An 18,430-nucleotide genomic window follows, 5' to 3' on the forward strand; every position below is an offset into this window, starting at 1 on the left:
TCAATCAGTACAGTTCTATGTCAACTTCTTGAGGCTCCATCGGTTCCCATAGTCTGGTGACCTCTGACTTCATGCATTATGAATTGTTTCCTGATGTGTTTCACAATTATGAATAAGGACTGGTGTAACTTGGGGCAATTTGTTAAGAATGTTTGTAGGTGTGTTCTTCCAAAGATCATATTTCAACTCTAAATCTGTGTTGATGTGAGAATGTGCTCAATGATCGATAGCTATTTCTATCTCTATCCATATCCAGATCAATCTAACCAGAGTCCAGATTAAGGTACATAGGTTTCCTTCATGTTCTCTTGTGAATCTGAGTGGATTCTCCTCCCCTCCCACTCCATGAGTTCATCAAGGTCATAGTTCTTCAGAGGTTTCAGCCTGGATTGGAAGACCATTCCTCAAATACTTTGTTTCCAGCTTGGGTGACATAGAAACTTCTTTATGACATAGGCACGCAAATATTTCCTGGTCCGATGTAATATTAGCTCACATACTTACCACTTACATTTTTAATTACCTTTGTTTTGTTCTGCAGGACTTCCCCTTACTTAAGAGCTCAGATGTGCCTTTAAAGGACATTTAAAAAATGTTATACAACATTTATGAGTATTTAAGCTTAATACTTTTGACTTTATATGTCATTCATATAATTCATAAGTATAATAATTCAAAAACATCTAAATAAAGTAGTGGACAAGACTTCAAGTTCTCCAGCCTGCCTTTTTTAGGGCTTCCTACACGCTATTCCATCTGCCTGGAACACTCCTCCCTGTGACTCTCGTGTCGGAATTCAGATCGTCTTCTCTCCAACCTCAGTGTGTAGAGCTACTTGTCCATTTGCCCTTGTGTGTGGAGCGCCAGGTATATCTACTTCAGCACTTGCCACAGCAGAGTCACCTATTTGTGAGCCATCATCTTCTGTTGGCTTCTTTGCTTTTTAAAAAAAACCGCAAATCTCTTTTACAAACTCATTGGTTTCTTGCCTTTCTGAATTTTCCTTGGAGCATAGCAATAAAAACCCTTACCAAAAATAATGCCATGAAGGTTATCAATTTATTACAGAAGCTTAGCAATTAACTTATTTTTCACAGTAGAAAAAGAAACATGTTTTTTAGAAAATTGTTGCTAGGTGTGCTGGCACACACCTGTAATCTAAGCCCTCAGAAGGCTGAGGCAGGAGTATCACTGAAAGTTTGAGGCAAGTCTGGGCTACATAAGGAATTTAAGGCCGCCATAGTGAAACCCTGTCTCACAAAACAAAACAAAATTTTAAAAAAGAATGAAAAAGAAAATTGTTTTCTTATTCAAGTTCATTTTCTTATGTTTTACCTCATGTTAAACTGAGAATTTCTAAAAAAAAAATGCCATATTGATTTTCTATTGTCCATGAGAATTACTTTTTCCCTTTCTTTATAAAATATTCAATTTTATGTCAAGTGAGAAAAGATCAAAATCTATTTTTTTCACTAAGTATTTGTTGCTTACCTTCAAAATAAAAGAAAGAATACAGAGAGATATTGGTAGCCCAGGAGAGCTTGGTGGTCCAAGGTAGGTCTTCTTTGGGTCAGGAGAATAAAATGTGCTTGTAAGAAACAGGCATGGCGGTTCACAGATAATCCTAGCACTTTGGGAGGCCAAGACAGAAGGATCAAGTCCCAGCCCAGCATGGGCAACCTAGTGACTTAGTGAGACCCTGTCTCAAAATAAACAATAAAATAAGGGCTGGAGATGTAGCCCAGTGCCAGACCCTGGGTTCGATAGCCAGTACTGCAAAACAAAAGCAAAACTAAAAAAAGGACACAGAAAAAATCCAAAACAAATCACAGCTAAAGAACTTGTTTGTAGGCCTAGGAACAGGATTAGGAAAAGAGGAGCAAAGGTTTCAAGAAACATAAGAAAGAGTCCTGCCTTCCCCTCCTGCAGAGTGCATCATGGGCTATAATAGGCTCAGGGTGACACCCGAAGCTACTTCCACGGGCTTTTCTGAGAGCAGTTTTAAACGGAGGCAGATTTGCTGTTGATCATATTATCCTCCTTGCTCCAAGCAGATTGCTGAGACCAGAGGATTCTTGACTTTCAGTTTGGGAACAGGGAAATGTATTTCTTATAGGACTATGCTGATTGGGGTTATACAGAGCCTAAAAACACTCCTGGTGGTTGTGCAAACAATGATATGAGGTGAAAATGAGAGATACAGCTCCCAAGGTAATTAATACAGGGTACATTGAAGTTGAAAACTCTTATGACAGTTTACTGCTTTTTTTAAAAGCCAAGGCAACTTGTTTCTCAGATTCCAGTTTAGAAAGAGGAGTCTTAAAAGGTGCCATTTGGTGGGATTGGTGCTAGAAAATTGAAAGAGCCAATTTAACATCCTTCAGATCCATCACCAACATTTGTACAGAAGATTAAAATGAGATAATCCAGAAAGAGAAATAGGCATGCATTTAACCAGTCAAAATTTTTTTTGATGCAAATAATTCTGATTTTGATTTCATTATGTAACTTATTTTAACTTTGAACAAACATTTTGTGAACTGGAAACACTTTTTCTCTCCTGAGCTTTAGGCTAAATATAACTTAAAATCATAAGGAATATTCTCTGCAACTTCAAAGTGTTTCTGTAATTCAGTGTTGAGTTCCTTAAAAATCGAAAATCATATCCTGACATTTCCACGTGTCAAATATAGGGATCCCTCTTTGCTGAGAGGCAGCACAGTTGATTGCGAGAATGTGGGCTCGAGGGAGTTGTCAAATGCTTCTCATTTCTATCAGAACGGTTGATGTTTCTGTGACTGGAATATTGAGTATGAGAGAGGCTTCATGCGATCACACAATTTGCTTGGAGAAAATCCTAAAGGCATGATCACCGGACAAAGGGCAATAAGCAAATCTTAACAATTGTATAAGGTAGTTTATTTTTCCTACTTTAAATATTACTGCAAATTTTCTATTGATTTTTGCCCCATTTATTCTCTTTAGCTCCCAAAAGTCTTATGAAAAAGTTTTTATTAATTCTTTGGCCAGTTAAGGATTACTTCTTTAAATACAACTAGATCTCTGGCGCTCTCTAGTGGTCAGAAAATTTAAAACATTCCTTTATGTGAATTTGTATTTTACTTTGCTCTCTAGCTTTGTGCACAAGGTGTAACCTAGATATTCTACCCCATGTGAAGAGGGATTATTTAGTAACAAAATAATGAATTCAGAAATTCTGTAATCACACCTCTATGCCTCTACACTAGGAAGCCTGAGATAGACGAACTAAATTAAGGAATCTGATCATAAAATCCAACTAAAACAAAACCTGTTAGGAGAGGGAAATACTGTCTCTAATGCTTTTGGGTAGCTCCGTCATTATGGCTGTGAGACCTTTACAATTTAAAATTGAAAAAGACGACTAAGTGGAATTAACACCTGTTTTGAAACTACACAGCTCTGGGCTTCATTCTAGCTCCTATCAATTGGCAAGTGTTTAACTCCTAAGCTTCAGATCGTCATATAGCACAGGCTGGTAATAATCACACCCCACAGAGCTTCTGTGGACTTGAAGCATGAAGGCCAGTGGAAAACTTTGCCCTCAAATTGGTGGCAGATGGTATTAAGGGAAGGAAGATGATTATTGAGACAGGTCTAGGTGAAGGCAAGGTTTTATAAAACCAGTTTTCTGCACTAATAGGATTGTTGTGGGTGAGCCTGACTTAAGGTTCTATTGGGCCCATTTTCCCAGCCTATAATCCCAAGTCTCCAATCAATTTGCCCCCTTAAAATACAAGTTCCCTAATAATCACACATTTGCATCTACTTGTCCATTCTTTTTATTTTTCCAGAGCATGGCAAAACAAGGAGACAACTGAATAGGTGAGGGGTTTGCACAACGGAAAACCACCCTGACCATCTTATGACTTCACAGGGACCAAAGATGAGCAAGTGCTCCTGTAAAGCGATTCTGCCACACGAGAGGCTGAGAGGATCCTCAGGGCAAGGAGAGGAAGGAAAAGAAACCGACGTCACAGTTATTTAAAATGACTTCAGAGCTAAACATAATATACATAGTAATGCCATTATCCTAGTATAAAAATAGTGCCAGAAACTATATATTTGTTCAAATACTGAAAAGGTATAAGAAGAATACAAATAGATATTAACAGTGGCTAGTGATGATTCATAAGGTTTATATCTTCAAGTGTAATAGAAATTTATATTTTCAACTATTTACATTGCTTTCAACAACCTTAAGACATACTTAACACAGGCTTTTGATAAGTATATGGAAAGGTGAAATGAGCTTTGATACTTTCTTCTTCGCTCCCTGTGGTAGAGCAGAAGGGGTCCCCAAACTGCACAATTTTACAGTCCATGAGAACTCTTGAGTTATCATTACGTGGCCTGTATATGGAAACATAATGGAATCTATGACTCCTTACATAGGGTGCTCTTTTAGCTGTCAGGAGGTTAAAGTGATTCACACTATCAGGATGCTCACTGATAGATTCTTAATGAAAGGTGCATAGCACATATGTTACAGATGAAAATGAAAGAGACAGAATATACTCTATATTTTCATGTTCAATTTGCAGGATCAGAAACTGTTAGGTGTCTTAACTGGCATTGCATGCATAGACTGTGAATTCACTATAGTAACTGTTCTGTCTCCACAGCTAGGCACAATGCCTTATATGCGGCAAGGATTCAATAAAAGGTGGGCTGATGCATGTTTGATACTGAACAATTAAACTGTACCATCTGAATTTTAACTATACCCATCACAGGAAAGGTTAGCAATTAAACTTTCTTCCTCTCATCTTAAATGTACTGTATATACCATATTGCTTCTGATGGCCCAATAATATTTAGGAGTACCGAGTACAATCTGGTGAAAACTAAAGGAAAACTGAAAATCAAATTGGAGCAGGTCTAATATTTGTCCTATATCCTGAAAATAAAGGCACTTTACTGCTAGGCAAGAATCTGTCTGTGATCCATTTCCTTGTAAGAATCCGATATTTCTAGTACATTTTCATGCACAGTACTTTCTTATCTCCAATACTGCTGATAAAGGAGACTATTCTTCATAATTAAGAGATCAGTGGTGACAGCCTCATCATCCTGGGTTTGTATCCCAGGCAAAACACTCAAGTAGCTCAAAAATCTCATACCGATTGTGATCTGAACATGGAGCTGAATGACTGTATATTGCCTTTGCTTTGTCAGTCTTGGAAATGCACATAAGAAGTGATCTATAGTATTAGGTCTTGCCTCTCTCACACAATATCCCATTTTGGACAGTGGTCTCCGAGGCTCACTGGGGATCTCCAAGTAGCTGCCTTCTCCACCACTCCACCTCAACCCTACCCCCAAGACAGGCTTTGGCCAAGCCGAACTACTTTAAAAAACACAACTTGTTCAGGCACACAGAGGTTAAGTGACTTGTACACAGGACTGTGATGGGCACAGGCCAACGTGCTGAAAAATGTAAGGCAATCTTACAGACATCTTTCAGCAAGTTAGTAAAATAGTGGCAACTTTTCTGGCTGAAAATTGAAATTAAATGCACCCTGTCATTCTGCTAAAATCAAACACCCAGCCAACCACCAACCAACCAAACAAACAAAAAACAAACAATATAGAACAAGAACAACTTCTTGCTAGTTATGGGTAGTATAAATACAGGGTAGGGTGAGGAAGTCCTATATGTATTTTTTTCTAACTTGGGAAGATACTGGCAAGGAAATACTCACATAAGAACAAAGATTCCGATTTGTGCCCAGATACCACAGATAATAATCTATGCATGGAATGATTTTCTTACAAACTAAAAATTCTTTTAATTAATTAACCAGTCCTAAAGAAGTATTCTTTTCTATATGAACTAAACTATCCAACAATAGGCATGGCAGTACCTAACTTCTTTTAACGCCTAAACTACTGAAGTGAAGTAAACTATTATCTAAAGGCAAACCAAACAATTTCTAATCTAAATATATCTTCTTGTTTGTTAAAATGGCACGTGTCCACATCCTCCACACACTATCTACCATGTCTTTAAAAAAATTCTCAATGACAGCAGAGAGGTCTAAAAACGCTACTGAAGTATATGAATATATATTTTAGTATAATTGCTAAATCACAATGTGTGTGAAAAAAGATAGCTTCACTAAATATTACTGTTCTTTAAATAATTTGTCTATACTAAGGAATTATGTAGGCATGCACAAGTGTTTACCAATATGTGGATGTGGCTATTATTTTAGGGAGTCCCTGTAATTTACACATCAGTGCCACCAAGATTTGACCAGTATGACATGAAATAAAAATAACTTTCTGCAAATACAACCATTGCAGTAACACATAGCAACCGCTGATAACTTTTAGGGTTAGCCTTTACCAAGACAAAGTAACAGCAATACAATGTAGATTTCTTTGGTGCCTAATTGATAAGGATAAAGCCACATAACTTCAAAATATGCGTACATAGTCAGAATTTTGAACGGGTTGAATTTTAGGCAAAGATTAGAGGGAAAAACAAATGAAGCACACATTTTAGAGAAGAGTCTTTGAAACTGTTGCATTACAGGCATTTTATCCAAATCAGTAGTAAAAAATCAGTTTAACACTTTCTTCTTGAAGGGGTGAGGGTGGAAACTAACAAATCAAATCTCTCTTCCTATTGCCCCCAAATCTGATCATTTATTCATATTTGGAATAGACTTTCCTTTCTTAAAGTAGCTGCTCAATTCAAAATCTATTTCTCCAAAGTGAATTCAGGGGCACCAATGGGCTCATATCCCAAGAAAATGTAAACTACTAAAACTTATGGGAAGGAAATTCCCCAGACTATGACCTAAAAGTCAGTATTTAGGTCACACACCCAAAATTCTTTGATTTTGGCTTGACTCATCCTATAAACCAGTGGTGGTGAACCTATGGCACAAGTGCCACAGTGGGCTGTTTGTATCACCGAAAGCTCTAAAAGGTTTGCCATCACTGCTCTAGACCAAAATATAGCAGTTTCTCAGTTGCATTCAAAACACGGATTCTCAGAAGGATCTTCCAACAGAACTTTTCTCTTGGCTGACCGGCACTCAGGCCCTTGCACTTCTGGATCACACTCATCCTCAGGAAGTCAGTGACTGCGTCTTCACCTGGTTTCTCCTGCTCACGGTCAGGTAGGGGATACTGCAGTGCTTTGCAGGCCATCTTGGGACAGAAGGGACTGCACTGAAATGACAGAATTCTCTCCTGCCTGTTCTTTCAAAAACAGTAAATCAATGGCCTACTGTGGTTTCTTTACAATACTGTCTCATAGTACTTGCTGTGTGTTTTTCAGTGTCTTAAATTTAAGACATTTTTGACAAATGTATGCTTTTCTCTTTAAAATCCTCTCAGCTGACATTTACTCTATCCTATGATGGCCTTAGATGTCCCAGAGTGTATTTAATTTTCTCCTAACCTACTTTGAGAAAAGAAAGACTCCAAACATTGTTGAAAGATTGGTAACTCAGAAAACACAAAAACTAGTTATTCATAATTCCCAATCACAAAACAACCTCAGTGCAAGAACGCCTCTTACACTGTGCAGTACCCAAAGTACCACAAACAGTGGTCTGATCAATGTGTTAAGTAATGATAGGTGTCATTAGTCACTTCAGTGGCATATAACAATTGTACAGAAAAAAATGTAATTGACCGTATTCATGCTATGCTCTAAAAAGTTGTGCAAAAATAAAAATTCAGCAGTGGCGAAGCATACACCCAATCTAAACAGTGCACAGTGAAACCAGGTATACTGCGGATACACAGTCTCGGCAAACTCTAATTCTGTGCGGAGCAGGCAGCTTAGTTCTGCTTGGCCTGGCTGTTTTCCCCATTCACCATGATCTTCTCCTGCTGCTCTGCGAGGGCCTGCCATTTCTGCCTGTTCTTCCTGCAGCCGTCTAGCAAAGGCATGCAGTCCTCTGATACGTGGGTCAGGGCCTAGAGCAAGAAAAAGAAAGGAAATAACTAGAAGGAAGCCAGGAAATAAGCCCTCTCCCAAGCCCTGTCCCGAAGGGCCACATTCCACACTCATTTCATGAGCAGGCCCCCTGCAGGGGGTTTTCCCAAGCTGCATGAAATCTACATCCACACCTCACTCCTGAAGGATTCCTCAGAAGCTGTTCAAATAAGGAGGACACACTGAGAGACAGGACAAGTGCACACATTCCAAAGCAACCTCACTGAATCATGCAGACAGCTCTGCATGGAATCTGCTTTTCAGGGAACAGTGCATTTGTTTCTATGTAGCACAGATGGCTCCCTGAATGCAGAGAGCTGCTGAGTTTTTGTGTTCTTCTACAGATTGCCTTTATACAATGGTCTTAGGTTTTCATCCAAGATCATAATAAAGGTTAATTAATAATTGATTTATCTTCCTTTTTGTTTCTCTGTACTGTCTGGTTTTTCTACAAGGAGAACATTTACTTCTGTAATAACAGTGAAAATATAAGGCAGTGTCACAGGATTTTCAACACATTCAAATGGAATGAATCCTTACACTTACATAAAACATAGAAGGTTAAAATCTATAGTAGGTGATGTGATTAACTATTTGCATGAATTCATAGAGATGGCAAAAATCAAAGGGCCTTTAGCATTTTCAGCTAAGGAGCTCTATCCAACCAGTAGGGAAGGAATCGGCTATGCAAAGAATGAGATGGTCCAGAGGGCTTACAAGACTGCTCCAAACCCTTCTGAGGAAGAACCTGTAAATAAGTAGAAGGCTAGGAAAAGGTGGGAGCTAGCAGCATTGTGCCCCTAGTGGCCTTTTTTCTTGTTTCTTTTTCTGGTTTCTTTTTTCTGGCTCTTTGCTCTTCTTCTCTTTCCTCCTCAGCCACAGCTTCTTTATGGATTTCTCCTGATGGCTAGAGCACTAGGGGGACTAGGGGTGAGAAATGGATTCCGGATGCAGTTGCCCACTAACTACCTGTTGTCTGGGGCAAACATTGTTTCCCTGGAAAAGGAACTTAATAAATTCAATTATTGAATATACGTAATACCTGAATTAGAAAACTCTAGGTTTCTTCTGGTTTTGATGTTCTGTGATAACTCCACAATAAATGTTCTTTTCCAAATTAATAAAAAGTCTCCAGTTTCAACTTCTTGGGATTTCACATAGAACCTCATGCATAGTAGGCAAGCACTGTACAGTATCACTGAGCTATATCCCCAGCTCCAGTTTTACATTTCAAAGACAAAGGCAGTTTCTACTTCCTGTACTTGGGCCATACACATCTAATCTGGTAAACTGGATATTTTAGGGAGAATCTTTATACTTGAAAAAACCCAAAACAGACAAAACCAAACCCCAAAGAAACTAAGCTATCAGAAGTATAGAAATGGGAGCCTGCAATATTCTTACAGCCATTTGCTGTTAGTTCTCAGAAAAATTCTCTTCATATTATATCCACAGTATGACAGTGAGAAAAGATTGGATAATTCTTTCTCCTTACTTAGGCTAAAATTTAAACTTAAAAAGTAGAATGCTAATGGAGAATCTGCACAATATACTTCCTGGAGGGCAGGCACCACGAACACACATTTTGTCTTAGCTTTCCTAAATCAATGTGTTGGTACTTAGCACACAGTAGGCACTCAACAGATATCCAGACAGAAAATGAATTAAAATCTTAGAGAAGCAGAAAATACAGTGGTTGATTCATGAACTTGATTCTTTCCATGATTCTGGTTGCAAAATGAGTTGGACAGGAACTGAATCAAATTCAATGGTTAGGTTCAATGTTGACCTTATGGGAAAATTTAATTCAGTTCTCGCCCTGTTTGGTTTGTGATCAGAATCATGAATGAGAATTGAGCTTGCGAATTGAGGTATCGCTGTATAAATGTGTTCCTTGGTCAATGAAAACATGTTCCTCAGGAAAAAAAAAAACCCACTATAGTAATTTTATTTATTTTTTCTTGATCTGGAAACAAAAAACATCCAACTACATTTAATTTTAGCCAAAAGGCAGAGAAGTAATAAAACATGCAACCAGTTGTTTAATTTCTTGAATTTGCTTCAGGTTTTAATTCCTAACACAATCTAAATTTAGCAAGTTTTCATATAAATACCTCATATAGTTGCAAGCAGATGGCATCTATAAACCCAACTTGCATACTTGGGATTTTGTTTTTCTTCTCTCTATTCATTAGATCCTGAAAATGTAAACAAAGACCCACACAAGCACATGTATATTTACTTCAAGAACAATGAAGGTTGGTTCAAAAACAATAGATTCTCTAATGAGAAGGGAAACTACAGATGTAGTGGGGGTGGGAGGGGCAGAGAAGGGGAAATAAAAAGAATTAAGATATGTTATGCATATGTACTAATTCCCCATGAGGAATGCAAACATGTATTAATAAATGTAAAATAAATATAAAAAATATAAAATATAAATAAATATAAAAAATAAAAAGATCACATAATGGGCTAGCTCAGAAAGGTCAGATAGCAATTACTTATGTGCATCTCCTGTACCCCCTGAAAGAAAAAAGACCTTGTTTCATTTTTAAAAGACAGAAGTGGTTTGAGAAGAATCTTTTATCTTGGGTTTGGGGGTCTACATTCTACGTGAAAAGGAGTACACATCGAACACCTTTGAATTCCTTCTGGAAATTTACCCTAAAAGGATAATAAACAATGGCACAAAAAACTTTAGCAACACTGATGTTTTTGAACATGCTGTCTGTAACAGTGAATACTGCTAACATCATTACACCAAAAGGAGTGGATAAATTATGGCCACATTTATTTCAAGCAACTGTAATATATAAAACACAAAGGAGCACCTGTTAGAATACAAAGTGGCTTATGCTATTTAAGTGGAAAAAGCAGAATGTAAAAATGTGGGTGACTTCAAGGGCCTTTTGTGTCCTCTTATTTGCATGTGCTTTCTGTAAGGAACATGTATAGCCCTTTTAATAAGAAAAAATGTTACAAAATAGAATGGGAAATTGCATGCCCAAGAAGAGATCTCATAGAAACATAAAAAAGAATACAATGTTAAAAAATTCATTTGAATAATTCCCACCAACAAAGTCTCACACTTACAGTGGGCTCTATGTTGAGTTCTTTTCTCTCTCTGTCTCCTTGATCGAAAAATTCAGTTGCTACAAGTTCTGCTATCTGAAATAAAAAGCAGACTGAGTTTTGGGAAGGAAAAGTTTAACGTTCTTTAAAGCAGAGGCTTTCAAAGAAGATAATAAAATCTATTGAATGTAATAGTTTGCTGCCACATCAATAAAATTAAAATAAAGTTGTAATGCATAGTAGAAATAATACTTCACTTGTTTTAAATATAAGAGTAATAATAAGACTAGAGTTTGTAATCTTGTATAACTAAGCATAAAAAAGCAACATGTTATTTCAACTCTACCAATTAGTGGAAAAACTGTGTGGCCACCTGCAGGCACAATCAGTGAGTTGTTTATTAAGCACCTGTTCATAAAAGGTGCAGTGGAAAAACACAGCATCAAACAAGTCCATTTATTGCAATTGGCTTTTTAAATGTCTTTTAATCTACAGGTTCTCCTCTTTCATCTCTTTAAATTTTTCTTGCACTTTTATTTTCAAGATTAAATGGATATGCTAAAAAAAATTCCCAAAGGGAGCCAGAATAGTACTGAAATTGAAACTTATTAACAATTCGATTTTTTCTCTGTTAATATCTGTTCTTTTCCTTAGTATATCACAGGCATTAAGTGCAAATGAATCTTCTAAAAAGGAAAGCTATTTCATGCCCAACTCTCTGCTTTTAATAGTGCTTAAAATTAGGGAAAAAGTTTCATAAGTACTTAGTTTAGAAGCTATCTATAAGTGCAAAGATATTTTTATTTTGGCTGTTTAGTTATTACATTTATCATCACTAAGCAACATACCCGTTGCTGAATAGGCCAAGGTTTTGTAATTGCAGAAAGATCACAGGCTGTCATCAACATGGCTCTGTTAGGGGAAAAAGAAATCCCAAACTTCTATTTACTTTTATGTGAATATATACCTTCAGTAAAACATCACTAATAAAGACATAAAATTAAACACCTCTCAACCATTAGGAAAAGTAGGTCACGGAGGCCAAAGGAACAGAGACAGAATTTACACAGGAGTGATCACAGTGTGTGGTTGTTTTGGTTCTCTGTGAGCTCTTGGGATTTGTCCTCAAACTCCTTATTCAGCTCCAGGTTGGCACAGAGAGAAATTATTACCCTTTGCATAAAAACTTGCCTGCTTTTATTATTTCTTTCAGTGTGCCAGCTATTCTCAGTGGCAGTATGATAAAAGCACTCTATTAATCATTAGCTACCAGGATATACCATCAGCTTACTGATGAAAGTCCTGTATCGGAAATGACAGCGTGTCAGGCTAACTCACAACCTGTAGTGCCTTCTATGCAAAAAGTCTTTGAATGATTAAACAGTGAAAGGAGAAGACCCTGTCAATCCTTCCCTGGTTAGAGAAACGCAAACCACAGCATCCCTGGTGTGCTAAGGAGGTGCTCAGGGGCTGAAAGCTACAGCTACTGTGTGAAAACTGTCCAGTCTTTAGTACCCCATCCCAGGTATCCCACGTCAGATCCAAGTGTCTGCCAAATAATCCCTTTAATTTGTTTGAAGAAGTAGACAAAAAGGCCATTCCTATAAAAGAAAAAAAGTCAGGGCAAAGCATCATTCGTCCCTCTAGTGAAACACACCTTAAAGTGTACTCTCGCTACCGGACTGATGCTCTATACCTTTTACCAACTCCCCCTCGGGAAAGGAGCACACCACAGGGATTTGTGATCACTGTTGGAACCCACTGTGGTGAAGGATTTTAGTAATACTTGCAATAAGAACTGCCTCCTCCAAGGAAGACTGTGCACCTAAATGAGCTTAACTACAACCCCCAAAATGAAGGGGTGGGCAGGGATGCTGAGTGCTAGGTCTGCCAGGCCCTTGGTGGGGGGTTGTAATAACCTTGGAAGAGCTCAGCAGGGAAAACCAGCACACTCCCGGGAGTTCGTGTTTCTTTTTAATTAGTGAAAAAAGCTGTGCACTACTTGCAGTGGCACGTCTGCACTTTTCTATTCTGAAAAACATGTTGAGGCTATTAAGTGATACATTACTATCCAGAACACACAGCTGGCCATTTGTATCTTGTTTCCTTCTAATTTGCATTTTTCTTTGTGTGCTAAGTACTCTCAATCTGTTTAAAGAAATGTTGATTTCAAAATTGTATCAGCACTGTTAGTTCTTTCTCTCCCTCCTTTCCTTCCTTTCTTCCTTCTTTTCTTCTTAACTTTTAAGACAGGGTCTCCTTAAATCACCTAGGCTGGCCTCAAACTTATGATGACCCTTCTGGCTCATCCTCCCAGATGCCGGGATTACAGGCATGTACCAGCACACTTGGCTGCTTTTTTTTCTTCGTTACTGACTCTTAATTCTTTTTTATTGATCCAGTTCCTGTCATGGCTAAGGCAGTAAAAGTGACAGCAAAAAGCTAGAAGGAGGCAGGAAGGTGTACTGATGAGGAAAAACAGAAGTCTTCATGTCCCCCAGTTCTGAATGTGCTATGTTTTTATAACCTGAGACAAGTGAGCACTTCTCAGCTAGCTTTCTGCTACAGCCATCTATAGAATGCTACCTTCAGCACTTCCATTCCAAACCATGAGAGAATGAAGAAAAGGGAAACTTATGGCTCTGAAATGATACTCTACTACTCTATCACATTTGAAAGGTTCATCTAGAACAAGAGAACAATTTATTCACTTGGATTCACAAATGCATTTCTTTTCAAGTGTATGTTCATATTCAGTTCTTTGTATGATACTCTACAGCCTCACAGATAATCATGTTGTAACGAACAATTGCAATAAAAACTAATAGGGGGAAAATTAACTGAGTAGCAGTTAATTTGTAACTTGCAACAGTGAACTCGTAAGGATAATAGACGGACTTACAAAAACAATTCCTTTTGATGAGGATCTTCCAAATTGAATTGATTTTTTCTTATAAGTTCAAAAAACTCTCCTCGTCTCCTTGAAAATAAAGAATTCAGTAGTTATGTTGAGTCCACAGGTTTTTATCCTTTTGCTCTTCAAGACTCATGGAGTAAGATATTAAAACATCTTTAATTGTGTTCTATCTCTACTTTTTCTCTCATCCTAGAACCCAGTATAAAAGCCATCATTTAAAATATTTCATACCTCTTTTCTTCTTCTCATTTGCTTTGCGTAGAACATGAAACCTCACCTAATTTTAATTACAGATCACAAATAATGGTAATTCAAATTTGGAATCTTTTTAATTAAAAACAATTATAAATGTGATGTCAAATGATTTAAGATATTTTAAGTTCATGGCATAATAGGATCTATAGGCTTCAGCTTAGCATCACCTATCTTATTCATGTATATTAAGGTATAGGGTAAAAAAGGACAATAAGTTGTGAAGGGAACTGAAGTAAAGAAAGACCAAGTTTAGAATACCATTTATTATTATTCTGGGAATATAATATTCAGTGTACTTCCTATGTGCCCAACATTGTTTCAAGAAGTCACAAAAGTTATTCTTTTCACATCTAACCAGAGACACAAGACTCAAGAAAAAAAAGACTTATGTAGTAAAATTGTCTAGTACTGAACATTCAATATGAGACGCAGGCTTCATAAGGGATCACAGGAGAGGTTCACATGATTAGGAAAGACTGGAAAGGCGTGGTGATTACTGATATTTTCAAATTCTTGGTAATTTGATAATCCTTATTCTGTAATTATTTTGAATAAACTGTAGTTTACTGTATTTTCGTTTGTTTAATTAAAGTTAGACTGCTCCAAAACTCAATGAAGCCAACACGATCATTTTTTCATATAGAAGAGTAGATATTTGTTGTTCGTTTTTTTATGTTTATTCTATTTGCTTTGCTTCTCATAGAGGGGGCTGGGAATCAGTCTAGTGGTGGGTGGGGAGAGACTTGTGCTACACAGATGTCCTGTTAGTGTGACTCCCGGCTTCTGGAGTACCCACACATGCATCAAAGATCCCAGTCCTTAATTGGAAACTAAAGATTGTCCAAAAGCAGGAAAATATTTTTTAGCTTTTAGAAAAGCAGTTTAATCATGGGAATACACAGTCACAAGTACCACTTTTATACATAGTCGTATTTTGGAACTCGTCACCTCCAATTTCTACATTCATACTCTTCTGCCAAAATCAAATAAACAGAAACAAGAATTGCTTTTCTTGGGATTTGGCTCCTTTAACTGCCCACCTAGGCTGAGACAACAGTGTAAAGATGTCATGAGATGGACAGAGGTTGAGGGAGCAAGGGAAGGAAGAGAAAATAGGCTAGAGCATCTTTAGATTGGCTCTGCTGGCCTGAAAGGAGCTCGAGATGGCTATTTGATGTGAGCAGCTCCAGAGACACACGGGTAGATAAATATTAATGACAGCGGTGTTTTCTGTAATTTTGAGCAGTAGCTAAACCAAAGGAGCAGATTTCTCTGGCTGCCTTTAAGAAACTGCTCCACAGATGATAAACAGCTTTGTCAGGATGTTCCTCTTGGTAATTAAAGACCTTCCAATGTGGATGCTAAAAGCTTGAACCAATGCAAATACTCCCAAGACCTCTTTTGGAGGGTATTTCTCTTTTTTCATGATTATTATTATTTTTTGAGTGATAAAAACTTTATTGGTACATTTTGGCCATACATAATGCTAACACTCATCATAGGGAATTTGCACCTGTACATGATACATCCCGCCTCTTTTTTCCCAGCCACCCTGCCCCTTCCCTCCCTATGTACAAAAGCTTTGTTTTGGAGAGTATTTCTTAAAACTTACTTAATGTACAGTGCTAGATCTGTAGCTAAAATAGCTTGCTTGATTATTTTCAGTGTGGTCTTATATTCTTCAATGGAGAGGCCACTGAGAATTTGATTGCCCTTTATTAAAAAAGACAGAAAAGAAAACTATTGTTAGCATTCTACCTGAAGTAGGCACTGACAATAACAAATTGTCTTAAGCATATGCCTAGTGTTCTGCACTCGTGAATATGAAGGATACTTGCTTACTTAAATACCATGAAATCAAGTCATATTTCCCCTCTACACACATCCACATCCTGTCATATAAGAAAAAAAAGACAGCTTCATATCTGCCTACGTATGCATGTTTGTTCAGCTATTCTACTCCTTGAGCCTTCTCCAGACCTAACATCTAATAGCTACATATCTTCCCTTTGGGCAGTTTAATTCATATAATCTAAGACCAAGCAAAACTGAAAAATCAAAGCCATATTGGTGGATGTAAAGAACAGAATTGTGAAGTTTTTAATTAATTGACTATTATAAAGTCACTTCTCTTTGGCTTTTGTAATAAAAACAGTAATATTTCTTGTTCTGGTGCAAATTTATAGACCTTATTCAGCATTGAGAACCACGTGTTTCCCTTAGGAATATAAGAATACAGATGGTTGGTGGCATAAGAAAGCATGGGCTGAACCATCTACAAGGAATACATAAAAAGGGAGCTGATCCATGTGTACACCATTAAAAGTTTTCCCCACATAATCATTTTTTATTTCTTGCCTATAATTTAAAGCAGAAAACCTCTATCATCTTGAACTAAGTGAAGCACATAGCTTGGGCACTCAGAGTATATGCAGAACATCTGTAAATAGAGCCAGATGTGTTTCATAAATCATAGGGCCAAGGAGAAGCCCAGAGGCATAGGAATAAGATCAGGAGGCAAAGCATTTGTTGTGAAGATGGGGGAACTGCTGGGAGTGCTGGGTGGAGGCCAAAACACACTGGTTAGAGGATCACCCCATGCGGCAACTATGGCATGGACCTAATTAATGACAAAAATCTGTGACTACAATCAAAAACATTTAAAAATATTAAATCATTTTAGATTTGAGGCCAACAGAAAACTATTCAAAAAACTTCTGATACTTTTAAGATAAAAAATTTCAAACAGAAAATGATATGTCTTTGGTGCTATATTCTTACTTTTCTCCACAAATGCAAAAGTGGCAATTTTTTTTCTGCAACTGTACTTAAAGAGAGGATTTATAGATAGCTCTGATCATGTGAGTCAGCCATATATACAACTGGATATGTTTAAGTAATAACTTATTATATAAAAGAAGTAACTGAAGCTGGCTGTCTTACTTTTCTCTCCTTGCTGAGACAAAATATGTAACACCCACAAGTTAAGGGAGAAAAGGTTCATTTAGCTGGCAGTTTGTATAAGTTTCAGTCCATAATCGGCTGGCTCTAGGGCAGGGTGGCATAGGAGACAGGCATCACAGAGGAGATACAGTCCACGGCAGGCAGAAGGTAGCAAAGCAAGCAAGCAATGGACAACCACAGCTCTTTCTATCCCTTATATTTTATTCAGGCTACTTAGAGCAGGTAGCACTCACACCCTTAATTTTAGTGCCCTTGATCCTAGCATTGCACCATGAATTAATTCCAGAACCACATACTCTAGGTCAAGCCAGCTCTGAAAAATCCCCACCTATGACTGCAGGAGGCTTTGGGGAACAGCTAGACACAAGCCTTAAGACTGGGTAGAGCGGTGCACCTCCATAATCCAAGCTAATTTCCAGAGACAGGGGGATTGCAAGTTTGAGGCAAGGCTGGGTAACTTAGTGAACTGTTTCAAAATAAAAAATAAAAAAGGGTGGTGATCTAGCTTGGTGGTAGAGAAGCCCTGGGTTCAATCCCCAGTATCACAGACATACACAGTAACTACAATAGGAATATCATTACATATGTTTCAAAAAATGGTTAGCATATTTTCTTACCTTGGAACTGATGTTTAATAGATATTAAAATAAAAGTTTTACTTCAAGTACATTGATTGCAAATTCCCAGCAAGTAGAGATGTATTTACAATGATGTAACATATACATTTTTGCAAAGTTTCAGCTTTGGAAAGCTACACACTAAAAATAACATGGTTTGTGGGCAAAACAGTGTTGGGGCACACCCCTCAGAACCTAAGCAACTTTGTAACCAGAGCTTAAACTGAATCCACAACCAGTGCCTCTGCCTGCTGCCTCAGCAGGCTGCCCTGGAGGATCTTAAACACACACACAAAAGCAGCCAAGCAGAAGTGCTGGATCATGGGGCCCTGGGACAAAGCTGACAGAGCGGGATCACTGAGACCTTGGGGCTGTGTAAAGGTGGATGCTAACTAAGGAAGAGCAAATGCCAAGAGCCCACAGCAGGGAAAGCAAGGGGAAGGGCCCTGGGCAAGAGTCCATTTTTATTATTCTTAGGATGGAAAAGGCTATATGTGTAGAGGTTCAGTGGAGCTTTTTCTTTTTTTTTTTTGGTTAAGGTCAAAATTCAACTTCCACCATTCTGGTAACTCATTCCCCTGACAATTCGTGTATGGACTAATA

At 37.7% G+C, this 18,430-nt stretch overlaps 1 protein-coding gene across 1 annotated transcript in view; it reads right to left on the reverse strand.

Annotated features, from left to right (window-relative positions):
- Positions 1 to 3,803: 3,803 nt before the first annotated feature.
- Pde5a (phosphodiesterase 5A) overlaps positions 3,804 to 18,430 on the reverse strand; it is a 144,511-nt gene continuing 129,884 nt past the window's right edge. Inside the window, 6 exon segments of the mRNA XM_087193237.1 lie at positions 3,804 to 7,980; positions 10,114 to 10,197; positions 11,096 to 11,170; positions 11,923 to 11,986; positions 13,977 to 14,054; positions 15,859 to 15,959. Of these exon segments, the coding sequence (XP_087049363.1) occupies positions 7,843 to 7,980; positions 10,114 to 10,197; positions 11,096 to 11,170; positions 11,923 to 11,986; positions 13,977 to 14,054; positions 15,859 to 15,959 (540 nt within the window). The 3' untranslated portion in view covers positions 3,804 to 7,842.

Source organism: Heterocephalus glaber, unplaced genomic scaffold, assembly GCF_053883595.1.
Source record: "Heterocephalus glaber isolate CG9 unplaced genomic scaffold, H.glaber_assembly_v1.0 deba00001586, whole genome shotgun sequence".
NCBI classification, from domain to species: Eukaryota; Metazoa; Chordata; class Mammalia; order Rodentia; family Bathyergidae; genus Heterocephalus; species Heterocephalus glaber.